This window comes from Toxotes jaculatrix, chromosome 20, assembly GCF_017976425.1.
Source record: "Toxotes jaculatrix isolate fToxJac2 chromosome 20, fToxJac2.pri, whole genome shotgun sequence".
Taxonomy (NCBI): domain Eukaryota; kingdom Metazoa; phylum Chordata; class Actinopteri; family Toxotidae; genus Toxotes; species Toxotes jaculatrix.
Genome location: NC_054413.1, coordinates 1372522 through 1390617, shown reverse-complemented (window position 1 = coordinate 1390617; position 18096 = coordinate 1372522). Strand labels below are relative to the sequence as shown.

The window sequence follows — 18096 nt, the reverse complement described above, 5'->3', positions numbered from 1 at the left end:
TTTTAGCTCAAACAATAAGATAAAACAGCTTCTTTGATTAATTATTCATTTATTAAATAATTTCAAGCAGGATACCATAAAAATGTGACGATTAAAGACACCAGTCTCTACCCTGATAGTGACTTTTTTTAATCCACAGACATGTTTTTGTCCAGAATATAGTGATATAAAACATTAAACTTTCATTAATCACTTACAAAGTCTACGTATTATTATTCTTTTTTTCTTTTACACACACCGGTTATGTTAGCTACTGGATAGATTTGTCATTGACGTCACGTTCTAAAAAAACTAAATAGACAAATTTTATATATTAAATGTTCAAAATCCTTCGTGAAATAGCTTCAAATTTACACTCTCCAGCGTCATGTAAAATATACACAAAGTTACAAAAACCCCTCCGGTCACCTGCTACAGTCAGAGGGCCCACAACGGATGAGCTTTCCTCTGGACTCTGGTACCTCCATGCCTCTGCACACCTCCTGTGTTCCTGTCTGCTAAGGCCACGCCTCCATTGATAATCTCATAAATTACCGTGAATCTCTTTTTGTGACTTTGTTCTGTCATCCTTGGTGTCAGCTTTTGTTTTCAAACTCTCTCCATCTTTTAAATTTTCCCATTTCTGTTTCCCCGCTTCTTTATTGCCTGTTTTCCTTCCACGTCAAACCCTCAGACTTTCTCTTTTTCTCTTGGTCTTTCTGTGTTGGTTTTTTGTTTGTTTGTTTGTTTGTTTGTTTTTCTCTCATTGGTTTTTCAGAGCGTTGATGTGAGCACAGATCTTGAGAGCTGGTCCCAGTTTGATGTTCATGCTGGTCATCAGATGGTCCTCGGTCAGCAGCAGCAGAGCCTGGCCGTCGATCTCCTGCAGCCGGAACGCCTCCGCCACGTCACTGCAGCCTGAACACAACAACAACACGAAGGCACAGGCAGGTTCAGTCCAGTTCAACGCTTTGCATTTTCTAAAACTCATATGGGACTAAAGCTTATCCCAGCATGCACTTAAATTTTGTTAGTGGTTCCTGTTTTATTTTGAAATCATGGCCCTTGTGTGTCTTGTCTTGTTCTACTTCCTGCCTTTGTCTCGTTTCCCTCCATTTGTGATTGCCTGCTCCGCCCTGATTGGTTTCACCTGTTGCCCATTGCCTTGTGTATGTAAGCCTTGTTATTTCTCTGTGTCCTTGTCAGTTTGTCTGTGTTCGTACCTGAGTCTGTGCCTGTGTCTGTAGCGAGTCTGTGCCTGTGTCTGTAGCGAGTCTGCAGCTGTGTCTGTAGCGAGTCTGCAGCTGTGTATGTGCCATGTTAAGTCCCCGTGTCTGTGTCCGTGTTCCTGAGCCTTGCGTTTTGCCCCTCGTGGATTTACCTTGATTTCCTTTGTTTCAAGTAAGAACTTTTGTATTTTTGTTTGTTACTAAGTGTTTTTCTCCTTCGTGGATGATTTTTGGTAGTTTGAGTTTTGTTCCCTGGCCCTGGACACTTCCAGTAAAAGACTTTTAGTTCCCCCATTCTGCCTGTCTTGAGGGTTATTGCATTTGGGTCCAAGTCCTTGTCCCTCCCGTGACAGTGGATGATTTTTCTGTGGCTGTTCAAGTGTGAAAAACTGGTTAATTTGTATGTAATATACCTCAGTGTAGGGGAGCTGCCAAACAGGAGCAGAATAACTGGCTATAGAAAAGTAATGGTGCAGAATAAAATATAATATTTTCTCACTTTAAGTCACGAAAACAAAGACTGAGAAAGTGTTTACTGAACCGACTCAACCACTGAAAAGATCTCCTGCTCAGTCTGTTATCTGGGTTTTTCAGTTTCAGTTTCTTCTGCTTGCTTTTAAAGTGCTTCTTCACCTGGCTGTTATTTAATGAACGTCATTTAGAAAAATCATTTAAGCTCCACAACAAAGCGACAGCGTTTTAAGTGTAACTGTGAAGCAGCAGAGTTTGTAAATCACACTGATGAACACGGTTTAAACCAAGATGCTTCCAGATTCTTCTGATTAGCCTGAGACTGACACCACGGCTTCACTCTGCTTCTCCTCCAGATGTTTCCCACTGATCTCAGACTGACAGCTGGGGGTTAGAAGTATGCACGTTACCTCACCCAGCGGTTCATCTCAGCGTCTTGCGAAAGCACTTAATTGGATGAGGGGAGACGGAGCAGCGGTGAATGAGTCCTCCATCATCTGCTGACGATTGCGACACTGGAGCGTTTGTATAAATCAAAGTGACATTTTTACTAGAGGCTGCCAGTTCCCGAGGAGCTGAACGACGTCCCCGGAGGAGCTGAACGACGTCCCCGGAGGAGCTGAACAATGTCCCCGGAGGAGCTGCGCGTGTGAGGAGTTCGCTTCATATCTACTGCTGTGTGAGTCTACAACGGATGAACAGACTTGTCAGTATTTACCTGGCAGTGTGTGTATGAAGGCGGTGACTTCCTCCACGCTCCACTGAGAGGGGGCGGGTTTGAACGTGCTCGTGGGTGTGGAGGTGGTCATGGCGGGCGCAGATGCCCTCCTCGCTCTCCGAGCCGCCCGTCGCTCCATCCTCACTGTCATGGCAACGGCAGGATCCTCCTCTCCTCCATCGTCGTCTTCCTCCTCCGCTCCTCCCTCCATGTCCTCCTCCTCCTCCTCTTCTGCCGCCGCTGCCTTCTCCTTTCCCTCCTTCTCGCGGCGACCGGCGCTCCACAGATCACGAGGCTGGAGGGAGTCACGTGAGAGGGGAGAGAAATTAACACCTGATCATGAAGTGACGACGTCAGGTAAGAAGACAGGTGACACACCTTTTTTTGATGTTTTATAAACTAAACAGTAACAATAATGAAAATAATAACTGGGGTAAATGTGAGTGTGCAGTGGTTTGAGCTGGTGGTTAGATCAGTCCCCTACCAGCCGCAGTAACAGAGGTTTCCCAGGGACCGACTCTGCCCTGTTCAGGGCCGGTCGGGGCCTCTCGGACCGACTGCCTGCGCTCAGGGCCCGCAGACGCTTTGTCAGACGAACGTTAAACCTGACAGAGGAACGCAGAGAGACAGACGGAGAGAGAGAGAGAGGGAGAGGGAGAGATGAAGAGAGATGTGGTGATATTTCCTCATTCTGCTGCTTTGATTCACACTCATATCTGCATTTAACACCTGTGTGTCTCTACACCACATCCTGCCAACGCTGCTGCTGCTGCGACAGCAACACCCATCAACACACAAAACACTGCTTCTTGGAGAAACAATGTCTTACGGTCACATGATACGGCAGCCACCATCTCCCTCCCGTTTTCTTTAGCTTCTAAGCCAATGAAATCAGGTCTCACCCGCGTGCACAGGAAGTGGAGCAGAAGCGCTTGGACCGCATGAAGTTGTGCGCGTGGCCTCTTTTCCCACAGAACTGGCAGTGCAGCACAGTTCGGTCCCTGTGACCTGACCCTGCGAGCGTGGGAGACAAACATATTCACGGTCAACTCTTTTATTTGAGAGCAGTTAAAGCTGCACAGGTCATAATTTCATCTAAAAATATGTTCTGCAACACAGAAATACATGTTTATGGTTCCAGGTCATTGGATATTTAGTAGTAGGACGACCCTGGGGTAAAATATTTTGTTTTACATCTGAAGGCCTCTAAAACTCCTTTAAATGAAATGAATGTAATCTGTCTCTGGCTGACCTGTGGACAGCTGATAGAACACGTCATGTAAATAATACTGGTCTGTCTGACTGGTTCTGACTGGTCTTACTGGCCCCGGGGTCGTCCGTGTCTCCTCCCTCTTCTTCATCTGAATCAGTGGAGTGCTCGGCTTGTTTTATCGTGTCTGTCACAGGCAACGCCGCTCTGCCATTGGTCCCGTTCACTTCCTGTGGTTTGGTCACCTGCTCTGGAACCAGCAGGGACGAGCGGTTCACCTGCACGACGAGAGGGTACTTACTGTTTCTAATAACACCATGAGCTACGTTATTAGTCTGTATATACTGTGTGTGTGTCTCCTTACAGGAAACGGCTGGAGCCCCTCCTGGATGACAAACCCCTCCACCAGGTGAGTCAGAACCTGTCGTCCCTCAGGCCACGCCCTCGGCTCCCAGGGGCTGCTCAGCAATTGGCTGAAGCTCTCGGACTCGTCTTCCGATTGGCCGAGGGGCTCCGCCTCGGTCTCGGCCTCAGGCAGGCGCTGCGACTCCCCGACCGTTTTGTCGACTTTCTCGGGCTCAGGCTGTGATTGGCTGAGGTCGGTCGGGTGGGCGGGCTGAGCGGGGAGGAGGGGAGGAGGGTTTTCTGCCGAGGGGGTGATGAAGGGCGAGGAGGGCGGAGACTGAGAGGAGAGGCTGGACAGAGCTGGAAGGAGCAGAGACAGTGAGAACAGGTAACATCAATAAGATGAATAATGCTGTGAAAAACTTACTTTAGCTCAAACTTTAGAAAACAAACACTGATTTCGAATTTAAGTTTGTGGCAAAAACATCTGGTTGGAGTCCGGTCGGCAGGTGTGTGGGTGGAGGTACCTGATTGGTTGTCAGACTGGGTTGACATGTTTTCACAGAAGTCCTCCTGACTGACAGGATGGAGGTCTCGATGAGACTCTGGTAGCTTGTGACTCTGGGCAGAGACCTCTGGGACTGGAGACAGTACTGGGACAGGGGCTGGGACAGGGGCTGGGACAGGGGCTGGGGCTGGGGCTGGGGCAGGGGCTGGGGCAGAGGCTGGGGCAGAGGCTGGGGCAGGGGCTGGGACAGGGGCTGGGACAGGGGCTGGGACAGGGGCTGGGGCAGGGGCTGGGACTGAAGGCAGGACAGGGGCTGGGACTGAAGCCAGGACAGGGGCTGAGGTCTGGACTGGGACTGAGGCTGAAATAAGACCCGGGATGGGTTTGATGTCCTCGTCGGGGTCTTTAACAGTATCAGGCGCTGGGACCGGACCTGTGCTCTGCTGCTGATGGACAACCTGGCTGCTAAGCTTCTCAGACTGGTCCATGGCGGTCTCTGCTTCCTCTTCCTCCTCCATCTTCTTCTCCTCGCCACCTGCTGTCCTCTCTCCGTCACTCTGTCCCTCCTCTGTCACCTCCATTTGCTCCTCCTCTCGGCCCGTTTCAGCCTCCTGCTCTTTCTGACTGATTTCCTTCTCAGTCGTAAGCATCGGTTTCTCCTCCTTCACCCTCTGTCTTTGGTCATCTTTCTCCACCCTCAGGTCTTTACTGACACTCCCCTCGTCTCTGATTCCTTGTCTTACCCCTCGTTCTCTCTCTCTCTCCTCGCTCTCCTTCGTCTCTCCTTTCTGGACCAGAGTTTGTGATTGAGGTCCAGCCTGACTTGGAGGCGAGGCTGGACTCAGGAGAGATGGAGGTGAGGGCAGAGGAGAGGTTGTTTTTGGCAGTGAGGGGTTCAGAGGAAAAGGGAGCGTGTCTTCACTGCTCAAAGTCCTCTTTGATTGGCTGGAAAGCTCAGGCGGCTCTGCAACTGGAGGCGGTGACTGTCGGTGACCCACCGAGGCGTGGGCGTACGTTCCAGGTTGAGGCTGGCGGCCCGAGGAGAGCGCGATGATTTGCAGCTGCCTGGCCGCAGACGGCGAGCGCTCGAAGTGGGAAGAAGAAGAAGAGATGGGGTTGGTCACAGATAGCGAGCTGTGCTGGGATTGGCTGGGACCGAGCAGAGTCGGAGATAACGGACAGCTCTTCAGTCCAGTCAGCGGCCGGCCGACGGGAGAGGCCTGACTGGAGGGAGCAGCTGCGATTGGTTGGAGGGCTGAGGCTTGTCGAGGCGACGCTGCTCTGTGACCGTTTGGTGAGTGAAGTCTGGGTCTCAGAGGGACGGCTCGAACCGGAGAGTAGAGAGCTGTGGAGGACAGGGAGAGACGGCATGAAGAAGAAGAAGAAATCAAAGCAGCAGGTGACCCACAGGTTTATGACCAGAACTAAATCCCTTATATATCTGCTTTTTAAAGTATTGTCCCCCGAAACTTTCATTCTGTGTTTCACCATCACACTAATCTCTTCTCTCATCAGGCTAAGATCAGTGAATCTTAACTAAACAGAGGCTGCAACAAATCTTTAGATTAACCGTTAATATTTTTTCAGATCAGTTCATTGTTTACTGTCAGAAAACAGTGTTAAATGCCTGCACGGAGAACAAGCTGATGACTCGACCAACAGTCCAAAGAGCAAAGATCTTCAGTTCCCACGTTATATAAAACAGAAAAGAGCAGCGAATCCTCCCTTTGCTGAAAGCTCCAGGAACATTTGGTCTTTTTGTAGCTGAAGAGACTAAATTTTTAAATAAAGCTCGGTGGATTCAAACAGTGCTGGTGTGTTTGTGAAGATGGGCTTCAGAGATTAAACCCCCCGTGGCTCCACTGTGATCTGCTCTGAGACCAACACTGAAACTCCAGGGGCCGTGCTCCAGGGGCCGTGCTCCAGGGGCCACTCCCTGACTTTCTCTTAATGGCTGTTTCGTGCTTGTTGATCAAACAACAGGAAAAGTGAAGTAACACAAAGCAAATGTAAAATTGCACAAGGTTTTGTTTGCTCCTCTTGTTTCAGGGATAACTGTTAGAACCTGTGTCCTCACTGACAAAATGTTCTTCTAATTATTCAGTGCTGATTAGTTCTGAAAGGATTCGCTGAGTGAGCATTTACGTTGAATAAATGTTTAAACGTAAATGAAACTGGTTGTTCCTGAGAAGGACACACTGTCTTCCACCAGGATCACAGCCGGCGTCAGCTTTGCCTCTGGGACCTACTTGGAGGTGGGACGGAGAGGTGGCGGCTGGGCGTGGTCGGGCTCTCCGTTGCCGTGGTGCTGGGCTGCGGTCGCGGCCTGAGAGGGGGGAAGAGTGGGGCGTGAGGGCGAGAGAGGGGAGGCGGGGCTGAGGACGGGGGCTTGAGACGGAGGGAGGGGGGGATGGTGAGGGCCCCGGGGGGAGGAGGCCTCAGGGTGAGACTCTGGAGCTGGAAAGGAGAAGAGAGAGGAATCTGTTCAGTTCGATCAGACACTTCTGTTCACTTTTAGGCTTTTCTGCTTTGATTCAAGGTGTTTGCTAAACCCCTCCCCCAAAAAGTGACTGTCCAATCAAGGCTTAGCAGCTGCTACTAGGCCCTACAGGTATGTTAGAGCAGCGTGTGAGCGGCTGCAGGGAGTTTGGAGGTTGATGTCTTTTTTCCCACAGTGGTGGAAAGTAACTAAGTACATTTACTCGAGTGCTGTACACACGGAGAGTCACGTGTGCTCGGCTGCTCACCTGAGCGGAAGCAGGGTTAGAGGACAGGGAAGAGGAGGAAGAGGAGGAGGAAGAGGAGGACGGGGCGGGTCGCATAGCAGACGTAAGAATCAGCTGCAGGAAGAAAAGAAGGGAAAGAAGGAGAGAACAAAGGGAGGAGGAGACAAACAGAGGAGATCAGAGGTTGAAGCACAGAGTCTAACCAGAGTTTGGATACATGATTATCTGAGATCCCAGACCCAGGAACCTGTTTAACATAATAAACTAGATCTGAAATAACAGAGACAAGTATGGCGGCTGTTTTTCAGTGTGTTAGTCCGTCTCTCAGATCTGTCTGATTTCTCTGCTCGCTGTAGTTTTTATCAAACAGTCTTTTATGAAAACACCAGGTTCAGTTCTGCATCAGTTCAGTGAAGTTTCTTGTTAAGTGACTGGATGAAAACAGACGTTCCTCTGCTCATTTTATCCACAATACATAAAACGTTTTACAAAACATGTTGAGAATTTCATCCACTTCTAACTGTACAGTTACAGTTTTTATTACTATCAAACGTTTGGTTTATTGTTAGTTTATATTTGCTGTAGTTTTGTTTAAATGAATTTCTTCATGTTGAGGTGCAGCAAAAACAAAGTGTATTTTCTCTCATGAGGTTTGTCCTAATACAAAGTACACTGAAATATTATTTTATTGTTCTGTTGTACAACTGAACGTGTGTTTTGTGAAAATGTTTGTTTTTGTTCTGCAGCTGATGAGAAACGTATTTTCGTGCTGGGAGCTCACAGCGTCTGTATTTCCTTCATTTTCCTACATAACCTGAATGTATCGTGAAACTCTGACCTTTGAACTCCCTCCTCCTCCTCCCACCACCGGCTCATTTTAATACTGGTAATCTTTTCTGCTGCGGTGCGTTTCCAGCAGTGAATCAGATTACATGTAGAAATCTATGTAAATGTGGGTTTGTGTGTTTACCATCTGAGCTCTGAGCAGCACCTGGTCTTGGCCAGACCCTTTGAGACCTTTCCCTAGGAGCAATGTCTGCTGGGATACCCTCTGCCTGACAGGGGAGGGGCTCTGATTGGCCCGCACAAGACCAGGTGTGCCCACGGGATGAGCCTGTGATACCTGGAACAAGGAGAGGAGAGGGGAGGAGAGGAGGGGAGGAGAGGAGGAGAGGATTTAGAGTGAGGATGTCTTCTTATTACATTTCCTTGAAAAGCAAGACAGTGGTGTGTGTGTGTGTGTGTGTCTGTGTGTGTGTGTGTGTGTGCGTGTGTGTGCGCACAAAGGGTGTGAACCAAAAGAGTAAACAATCCAAATTTGGTGTTTTGAAACTGGCTCATCCACTGCTCGTCCACTAAGTGCATGACTCACATTTTCTCAGAGTTAGTGATACTACACTGAGGGAGACGTTCACATTGTAATATTCACCTCACTGAAAATCAACATTCTCAGTGTCACAGTAACCCTTTAAAAACCTGCAGCATAATCCACTTCTCCACCGCTGATCTGTCTGTTCAGTATGATGCAGACTCCTCAGATGGAGAGGTGAGAGGTGTTCACCAGTCTGAGCTGACTACAGCGAACATCTGATGCTCACAACGTCAGATGTTTGGTGAAGAATTTACTTTAATCACATTTAAAACGTTGGTGAAGTGGTGAAAAGTGTCAGCTTCAGTCTGAAACAGCGTTTCAGAAGTGAAGCACAGAGAAAACACATGTAGTAACACCTGTGCAGCAGTTTGTGACAGTGTGTGTGTGTGCGTGTGACTTTACGTTTATTCACAAAGCAAACAGAGCCAGAGACATGTGACCTAAGGATGTGAAACACATTCAGATGAAAGCACAGAGAGGAAACTGTAACCCCAAACACTGAGACGCAGACAAACACTGACCGAGACACAAATACACTCATCCAGCAGTGACTGCAGCGCGGGCTGCACAGCTGCTGCTTCATGCTGCTGCTTCACGCTGCTGTCTGAAGCAGGTCGAAGCGTCTCACCTGCGATGTCCTCTGACACTTAGCACATCTGGATCCTTGGTGATAGCCAGCGATAACCAGCCATAACCGTGGAGAGAGAGTGCGCTAAAACTAAAATCACTTTTACACAAATTCTAGTGATTTTATGAAGAAACGTGGTGGTTCAGCTTTGTCCTCAACAAACTCCACCTCATTTGGGAAACTTGTCATTCAGTTTCTTATCCCAGAATGCTTTTCAGCGACTCTCTGAGACCAGTAACGTTTCCCACTTCCACACCACTGACTAATACTGAACAGTATGTACCATATAGAGAAGTTAAAATCTGGCAGCAGCCTGCAGCTGGGGCGCAGATATGGAAATCAAACCCTTTAAACCTCTGTCATGAACATGAACCAACTCTCACAGATCTTTTCCACAACAACAGACGCACAACTGAAACAAAAAGATGGCTCAGTGTCCCAGTCAGACATGACAGGGACAACCTGTGTGGGACAGCTGTTTTTAATGTTATCAGCTGTACCTGTGCTTATCCTGCTACGGGAGACGTCTGCTGTACAAAGGTCTGTGTAGCCGGGTTAGCAAGCAGCGATGTCGTGTCCCTCAGTTTAACACCATTAAAACAGCGTACTTTACACCTCTGCCCACACTGCAGCAGCTGTGAGCTCAGGTTAGAGGATCAGCTTAAACTGATTTTTTGTTCCCTCAGAGCACAACAACATCTGCAAAGGACAGACAAACTGGAAGTGAATGGAACAGAGTTTCTGACACAGGATTGTGCGATGTTGCTTTACTTAGCGTACAGACTGGAAACACCTGCCAGCAGCTCAGTGGTCAACACGTTATATCTACTGGAAAACCTGCACAAAAACTGAAGTGTGAACCAAAGTCACTGTGTCCTGCAAAGAACAAGTCTCACACATAACCCCCCATAAAACCACAGCGTGTCATCTTTACATGTCAGTGTTTAACTGGTTGACGTAGTTCCCCTTTGACAGACCCCCCCCCCCCCCCCCCCCGTGCTAAGCTAACGGGCTGTAGCTTCATATTTACCACAGAACGAAAGCAAATAATCACATTTCCCAAATGAACCCGCCAAATGTGTGACATGTGGATCATGTGGAAAAGAGCGCGTGTTCTCTAGAAGTGAGTTCTGTTCAGTTTGTGTATGTGCATCCGTTACCTGTCTGCCAGGTGGACTGGCTGGTGTGTGAAAGGGCGTGATTGGTGTGGAGGTCGGCGTGGATACGGGCCTTGTGTTCCCGTTGGTCAGGCTGGTGGAGGTCTTGGTTGATGTGGTGGTGCTGCTGTGCGTTGCAGAGGAAGAGGAGGCGAGGGGCGAGGCTGAGCTGGCTACAGCAAGGGAAGAGGAGGGGGAGGACGGAGGGGGAAGAGAGGAGGAGCTGGAGGTTTGTGTGGTAGGAGGTGTTTTGGAGACGCCAGTTGGAGAGGGGAGGATCGGGCGAGAGTACGTTCGGAGGGCGGGGGTCGTGGTCGAGGTGAGTTTAGGGGGAGCAGGGACGAGCATGTGGGGAGACACTGCCACCGCCTTTGGCCCGTGGGTCGCAGAGACGGACGGGGCAGGGGTGAGAGGGGGAGGAGGGGAGGAGGTGGTGGGTGTTAGCGTGGGCGCAGGGGCGTCCAGGAGCATGGGGTTGGGGGTGAGCCGAGGAGGGGTGGGGGTGGTAGGGGTGGAGGAGTCGGGCGTGGTGGTGGTGGTGGTCTGAGGACTGGTTCCATTGGTGGCCTCGCCATGGTCTGACTGGGTCTGTCGAACCAGCTCCCTGTCCATCCTTCAACACTGTAACACTGTGAGAGACAGACAGACAGACAGACGGACAGACAGACAGGCAGACAGAGACACACAGACAGACAGACAGACACAGAGACACAGACAGACAGAGAGACAGACAGACAGAGACACAGACACACAGAGACACAGACAGACAGATTGATCCTCAGATTATTTTATATTTTAAAGTGAAAAAGGTCTGAAACTGCAGTGGAAACGTTTGTTTGTTAAATTCTTGCTGACTCCGGCGCAGAAATCTGCTTCATCATCTCACGTTTGTTTTCCTGAGTTTCGCAGCAGATACTCTCAGAAAGCGAAACCTCAGAAAGTTGCTAAAATCAGCTCCACTTCAGCCAGCTGTGTGTCTGTGTGGGTGTGTACGTGTAATTTTCCCAGGTCGTGAAACCCTGTGAGATAAATTTGCGATTGTGATCTTCACGTATTAAACTTGATCTCCGTGATGCATCAGCTGGTTGGACTGTAGTTTCACTGGCTGCTGAGACAACGCTCCTCAGACTGACTGACATGTGACACCGTTACTATCAGCTTCTGCGTGTTTTGGATTAGAGCCGTGGCAGCGGTTAATCTGACCTGACACCGTGCAGGAGAATCATCCTGCCGGGAGTCTCAGTGTGAATGTGCCGCTCTCACTGACTTTACACAGATGTTAGGATGATTTTCACCTCCTCGTTTCTCTGAAGTCTGAGTATGAGTTAGTTTGATTATTTGACCATTTACTTTATACTTTTTTCTTTTACTGTCACTGATTTACTTCAGAGCTGCAACGATTAGTGTTATTAACAGAAAATGAATCTGCAGCTGCTTTGATAACTGACTGATCACAGTCATTTCTCCAGCTTTTGTCTGATTCACTGCTTTTCTTCGTCACATATGATGGTTTTAGACTTTTAACTGGACAAAACAAGACATTTGAAGGCGTCATGTTTCTGGGAACTTTCACAGGCCAAACGACTGATCAAGTCATAAAGAAAATTAACTGGCAGTGTGATAATGAGAATAATTATTTAGTGTTATTCTGCTACAATAATCTGAAAAAGTCTGATTATTTAACTAACTCCTGAGTTTCTAGTGACCTTTTTTTCAAAGTACCTGCATCCACCACTCACACAATAAAAACCGACAGCTGTCAGATCACCAACATATTCAGCTTTGAAACTGACACATTGGTTAAAGACCAGTGTGAGGTGCAGGTAAGTCACTCTCACTTTTATTATGGCTTTGAGTCTCTATCTTTGGTCAGATCATGTAAAATGGTCCCCGGATCCTGTTGACCTTTACAAACCGGGGAAATCGTTTAGTGTGAGTCAGCAGTGTGAAGGTTTAAAGTGTGATCGTCCCAAACAAACTGGTAACATCTTCACAGCAACTCCAACCAGTTCATGAGCCACACTTAGCTCTGCATCACAAACAAAAGAAAACCAGCCAAAAACACCTCAGATGACGGATCACTTTGAACTGGATGGATCCAGCCCCCCCTCCAAACACACACACACCCCAGAATGACTGCAAATAGACAGACCTGTCCATCACAGGTTCCCATGGTGACATCTTTAAATGTCTTGTTTTGTCTGATTTTCAGTTTACAGCCAGAAAAGGTGAAGAAAGTCAGGAAATCCTCACACCAGAGAAGGTAGAACCAGTGAATTTAGGTCACTTTTGCTTGAGAAAACCTTGAACGATTAATCAATAATCTTCCGTTAATCGATTAACAGATCGACTGTTTCAGCTCTAGAATCGCCGTCTGGATTCTGGACAGTGAAATTCAGTGTAAAGACTCTACAGGCAGCACGGTGTAAACCCCGCTCTCAGCTGTTAGGCAGCAGACACACGGAGACGGACGAAAAACCTCATCCAGAGAGCGAGTCCGGTTCACACGGGGCTGAATCTGCAGCCGGGACTCGGCCACATTCACGCAACATCACCGCGCCAAGCAGGTGCCACTCCACGCACCGCGGGCAGATGCTGACATCTGGCCCGCAGCCTGTTCACTCTACGTGTCAGCCTCACTTTATTGTTGCAGACGATGACGATGAGACTAATGAGTCACACCGCAAACAGTTAGGCCAGAGATCATGCATGTGACTATAAAAAAAAAAAAAGATGGAGACAGGCCTTCACAGTGGAGAAGTCTCACGATAATAACATTTGGGGAAATTGTCATGTCCACGTTATGCGTGAAGCTCCTCGGACACCCACCTCTGAAATCGGCGTCGTCCTGCAGGCTACTCCCGGCGCTGTCCATCCGAAAGTGAGCGCATGTTTATAAAGTCTGTTGCTGTGTTGTGTGAGAAACGGGTCTGGGTTTTTTAGCGGGGTCGACAGGCTGAAATGGGCGTGTGTGAAGCCTCACTTCCTCGTCTGACAGCGCAGGGGCTGCTGTGAAGTGCGCGTCACCCTCCCCCGGACGATAATTTCACCAGCCTCACCTATGATTATCTGCCGTTAGCCCCTGCACAGAGCCACAAACGCAAAGTTGCAAAGCAAGACAGGCCCGTTTATGATGTGCATGGGCTTGTGTGTGTCGCACTTTGTTTAGGGTTTCATCACAGCCCGGGCTTTTTCCCGCGGAGCACTCCCTAAATCCAGCATCCAGGGGGGATCTGTTGCCCGCCGTTCTCCGGTGAACCACCACCGTCACACCTGCCGGGTCTGTGGTGGGAATGAGCCCGGCTCGGAGCCACCGTGTAGCGGCTGCGAGGGGCCTGGTCAGTCCGCTGCTGGAGAAATGCAATGGAAGGCAGTTCTTACAGGGCCACGGAGGCGAGACAGCACCACTCAGAGCTCAGGAGGACCGCGAAGACTTTACAGCCAGGCTGCACCATGCGCACTGTGCGATAATACAGTGTACCGCACACACACTGTCGCTGTTTGACTCCTGCGCAGCAGCGGACGCACAGTTCAGACCCTGAACTGAGCTGAAAACAACAATAAGCACGAAATCATAGTTCATCACGAGTCAAAGTGCTGCGCTGAGCACTGAGAGAACTGAGCTATTATTATATTATTATTGGATTATTATAACTGAAGCTTTAAGCTGTGAACACCTGATTCTCATCGCAGTGTCTAACTGTGTTTTATAGATTAGATGCATTTATAAAAGCGCATTGTGTTTATATCACAAACTAAAACAAACTATTGTCTATAATCTCACGGCATGTGGCCACGTGACCCGCGCAGAGTCGCGTGCAGTAATCGGATGAGCCGCTGTCATTGGACAGCCTGCAGCCTGAACCTGGCTCCGAGCTCACAACAAATACTCTGCTGCGTCACTCGCTTTAATCTGCAGCTGTATCAAGGTGAACACGGGCAGGTGGGCCCGGACCGGAAACCAGGGGTGCTGCCTTCAAAATAGTGACGCTGTATTACCGCACTGACTCCGGGTCCTTCCTCCCTTTGCTCGCACTGATTCCACAACAAGTAGGAAACTTTCCTCTGAGCTTCTGCTCCATGTTGACATGATTCATCACATCATGCCAACATATCTATATGATAACGTATCTAACCTGGTTATGATAACATGTTTAACCTCATCCAGGAAACACGTTTTCCTTCATTTTGGAATTGTTTCATATGACGCAAACTTTTATTTTGAAAGTCTGAACCTGGCGCGTTGCTCCAGTCTGTCAGACTTGACTCTGGCGTTTCTAAGGCACAAGCTCCATAGCAACCGAAGGAGCAGAAAAGAAAAGTTGAGATTTTCGGTTTTTATTTTAAATAGAGCGGGACACCAGCAGAAGATGACGCATCTCTCCCACAAACGGAGGCTGGACACAGAAGCATGAAATAAAAATGCCAGCGACAAATGTTGTCAAGTCAAAACCAGTGGAGGCGACGAGAAAACCAGTGGAGAAAACCAAACCGGCGAAGGAAAAGGCGGTGAACGGAGCAGAACGTGAACTCAAAGTGCCCGCTGTGCGTAAAAGCCGCGCGTCGAGCTGCCCCAGGTGTCCGCCGCGGGACAGGTGTGACAGGGCCACCGCCGGGGCGCAGGGCGCAGCCTCCAAAGCGAGCTGTGAGAGGAGAGCCAGGTCTAGCTCCGCTGCTCCCAAACCGACTGCGCACCGGTCCAAAACAAACCCAGACTGCCGGAGGGCGACCAGCTCTTTGAAACATGTCGCTGTTAACCCCAGGTCCCGGGAGACGGCCGCCTGTCCGGGTCAGCGGGAGCAGCACAGCTTCAGGGCTGAGACAAAGTATGCAAGTCACAGGTAACACTCAGAGGAACAATAAGGAACCACCGGAAACAACTGTGTTCCCAGTCCGGATGGGTACACTGGTTTGTACTGTGACAGATTTCAGTGTATTAAACTCTGAAAGCTGTTGGATTAAAAACACTGAGACAGACAAACAACAATATCAGATAGAACAGATGAAAAGGAAAGAAAACAAATTTAAATATAACAGATAATGACCAGGCTGTGTTATTATTATTATAGTATTGTTGTGTTTTTATGTTGTCAGTCAGTGTGGGTCATATTTTAAAATGAGTCCACAAGAGATCAGAGTTTCTTAAAGTTCCTCTAAAGTTCCTAAAGTTTGAGCAGCTGAAGCGGATTCATGTGTTCAGTCTTCAGGACACTGACAGTTGTAAAGTGGTGAGGAAGAGTTCAGGCTCCTCAGCAGCTTCAGAGAACACTGCTGTTGCTGCTGCCCTTGTCAAAGTCTGTGCAGTGTTTGGAGGTGAAAACATTTAGAAGGCAGGTACAGTCCTAAAGTGTCCTGCGTCCCGCTGCTGTCTGGGGCCATCTGTTCCACTGGATTAGTCCCACATGCTTTACCACCCACTGGCTTGACAGACCTGCAGGTGAACTGCTGCAAACCTGCACATCCCCTGACCCATCCTGTGTCTTTACAAGGACTATTTTCATGGCATTTCTGCTGGAGTTGTCTGTTGACTCAGATCATCTGTACACACATTTTCAGTGTCGATCAAACAGGAAGGATTTCTTCCCAAAATGACAACAATAAGACTCGGGTTGTTCAGAATAAATACATTTCTCTTTAAGAAGGAGGATACAGGTTTGATCCTCGCCTGGAACAGGATCAATCATGCTGAATGATGTAAATGTTCATAAACCAGAGTGTTTTTCTGTTTCAGCCACAAAGCTTTCACTGTCATCCCCCCGAACCCCAAGAAGAGAAGAGAGATGCAGAGAAGTGAGTCGTCGTCTTGTGTGTGTTGTTAGTGTGGATGCATCCATGTGGTGTTTATGTCACTGTTCTCTACAAATTGTGGGTTAATTGTTGTGTGATGTGTGTTGAGCAGAGGCGGAGGCAGAGCTCGCTGCTCTGGAGGAGCTTCGGCTGAGCAGAGCGATGGCTTACGTATCCATTAACCCCAGCAGTGTCGGTGGGAGAGACACACACGCACACGTAAAGAAAGATCCGTAACCTTCAGCGTGTTTACCGTGATGTATTTCCTCTGACTGTGTGTTTGTGCGTGTGAACAGGTGGCTGCATGAGTCTGGAGGAAGTACGGTTGAAGCAGCAGCAGGAAATGATGCAAGCGAAGAGGAAACAGAAACCGGTGTGACGACTCAGAGCAAATAATACAGTTATTTACAAGTGTTAAATCCATTTTAACATGTTTAACTTAAAGTTCTTTCTTTAATAGAACTATGTCCAACTACACGTAAAATCATGTCCACAACAAAATTACTTTAAATGTGAACGTTCAGAATTCACCTTTATGCCAGAAGAATTCATTGTTTGTATTTTGTTCTTTGTTTATTCAGATGAAGAAGCAGGTGATGGAACAAACACCTGTCCTGACGAGCTGAGCATCAGCTTTCCTCTCGTCTCCGCCGGCAGCTCGACACTTCTCTGTATCTGCAGCACAAAAACCACACGGTTTTAAACCGGATTCAAATCCCGTATTTAAACAGGACATACACATAATACATGAAATCTGTGTTGTAAATTCTTCCAATTTTAAAACAGTATTGCTTGTGTGTTTTATCTGATATCATCATTGACGTTATCATAAATATTTTATTTGGTTATACTTTATGTTTTGTACAAGGTTGTTTTGTTTTTCGATTAGTATTTTACTTTTTGATGGAGTGTTTCTGCATCACTCTTAGTTCAGGTAGGATGGTTACCTGTGTAGCAGCAGTTTAAGCTTGTGGACAGTTTTCTCCTTTTTTAAGGCGTGGCCCATAAACAAACACATCACGCCATTCTTGTCTGTAACGTAAGGCATGAATTACAGAGCTGAATGGAGGAAATATAAACTGACACTGTCACCATAATGACTCTGTTCTACACTCTCAGCACGTTTTCACCTGTTTGAGAGCAAAGCCACAGGCAATAAAAGGAGCTTCAGTAACACTGTTGTGGGATTTCTCATGTTGTTCACACAAGACAAACTGTGGTTCAGTCCTTCTTCTCACAAAATGCTGATCACACTTCACACACATCGTTAGTTTCCCTTCACAGGCTCTCCGTCACGTTTACAACTGATTCTGATATTTTACCTCTAACACAGAAGGCATTTATATGGACAGACACCTTTGTATTCAAAGGAGCTGCTGTGACCTCTGACCTTCGGGAGGGCAGATCTTCAGAGCAGGGACTTCTGGCTGTTCCAAGGTCAAAGCTAAAAACTGAAGGTAACGGTGCTTTTGTTGTTTGCTCACCTGTAGAGGTGTAAGAACGTGCGTGGCCCCAAATCCCCCAGATTTCAACAATAAGTTTGTTGACAGTAAGAATAATACAGCGCCTGATCAGACTCATCCTTACAGGGTTAGTCATGATCTGGTTCTGGTTCAGGTTGGTGCAGGTCTCCAGGGGGACGTTAGCTCCATTCTGTCATTCTGTCCTCCACCAGCAGAGGTCGTGTTCTGCTTATTTCAGAGGCAGTGGAGGTGAGCAGGGTGGGATCGTGATGAGGACCGCGCAGCATATTGTGTGAACGGCCTGTGTTTGTAGAACCTCTGGTTCGCTCTGGGAATCAGCTCAGCGCTCGGTGTTATAGTGAAGACTTCAGATACCGGAGCAGTAAAATAAAGCCGCAGCCAAACACTGTTGTTCTCCTGCAGGAAAACATGTTTTAGGTTTTACATGATGATGCTAATGTTACACTCAGAACACACACATAAACAAATTAAAGGACAGGGAG

The 18096-nt window shown here is 48.1% G+C and overlaps 2 protein-coding genes across 5 annotated transcripts; one reads left to right on the top strand and one right to left on the bottom strand.

Annotated features, from left to right (window-relative positions):
* Window positions 1-43: 43 nt before the first annotated feature.
* Window positions 44-13709, bottom strand: si:ch211-230g15.5 (polyhomeotic-like protein 3). Of its 2 annotated transcripts, XM_041065634.1 has the most exons (12): window positions 13173-13709; window positions 10347-10972; window positions 8157-8309; window positions 7208-7300; window positions 6710-6917; window positions 4480-5805; window positions 3972-4312; window positions 3720-3885; window positions 3300-3411; window positions 2882-3002; window positions 2398-2692; window positions 44-897 (listed from the first exon to the last, which is right to left on the bottom strand). In XM_041065634.1, the coding sequence occupies exons 2-12, from the start codon at window positions 10953-10955 to the stop codon at window positions 743-745; spliced, it is 3579 nt and encodes a 1192-aa protein (XP_040921568.1). In that variant the 5' UTR covers window positions 10956-10972; window positions 13173-13709; the 3' UTR covers window positions 44-742. The 2 variants fall into 2 exon arrangements, with proteins under 2 accessions (XP_040921568.1, XP_040921569.1); XM_041065635.1 differs by lacking the exon at window positions 7208-7300.
* Window positions 13052-17290, top strand: zgc:194621 (uncharacterized protein LOC795037 homolog). Of its 3 annotated transcripts, none has more exons than XM_041065762.1 (5): window positions 13052-13224; window positions 16075-16133; window positions 16243-16326; window positions 16427-16503; window positions 16712-17290. In XM_041065762.1, exons 1-5 carry the CDS (start codon window positions 13136-13138, stop codon window positions 16754-16756), a joined length of 354 nt encoding a protein of 117 aa, XP_040921696.1. In that variant the 5' UTR covers window positions 13052-13135; the 3' UTR covers window positions 16757-17290. The 3 variants fall into 3 exon arrangements, with proteins under 3 accessions (XP_040921696.1, XP_040921695.1, XP_040921694.1); XM_041065761.1 differs by lacking the exon at window positions 13052-13224 and adding an exon at window positions 14611-15169; XM_041065760.1 differs by lacking the exon at window positions 13052-13224 and adding an exon at window positions 14611-15184.
* Window positions 17291-18096: the final 806 nt, after the last annotated feature.

Excerpts from the sequence above, each read along its gene's own strand:
- si:ch211-230g15.5 (XM_041065634.1), bottom strand. The coding sequence starts at position 10,955 with ATGGACAGGGAGCTGGTTCGACAGACCCAGTCAGACCATGGCGAGGCC. Across the intron at positions 2,693-2,881 it reads AACCTCTGTTACTGCGGCTG|CCTCGTGATCTGTGGAGCGC; the intron begins GTAGGGGACTGA and ends GACTCCCTCCAG. Across the intron at positions 898-2,397 it reads CTTCATACACACACTGCCAG|GCTGCAGTGACGTGGCGGAG; the intron begins GTAAATACTGAC and ends TGTTGTGTTCAG.
- zgc:194621 (XM_041065760.1), top strand. The coding sequence starts at position 14,766 with ATGCCAGCGACAAATGTTGTCAAGTCAAAACCAGTGGAGGCGACGAGA. Across the intron at positions 16,327-16,426 it reads CATTAACCCCAGCAGTGTCG|GTGGCTGCATGAGTCTGGAG; the intron begins GTGGGAGAGACA and ends GCGTGTGAACAG. Across the intron at positions 16,504-16,711 it reads CGAAGAGGAAACAGAAACCG|ATGAAGAAGCAGGTGATGGA; the intron begins GTGTGACGACTC and ends TTGTTTATTCAG.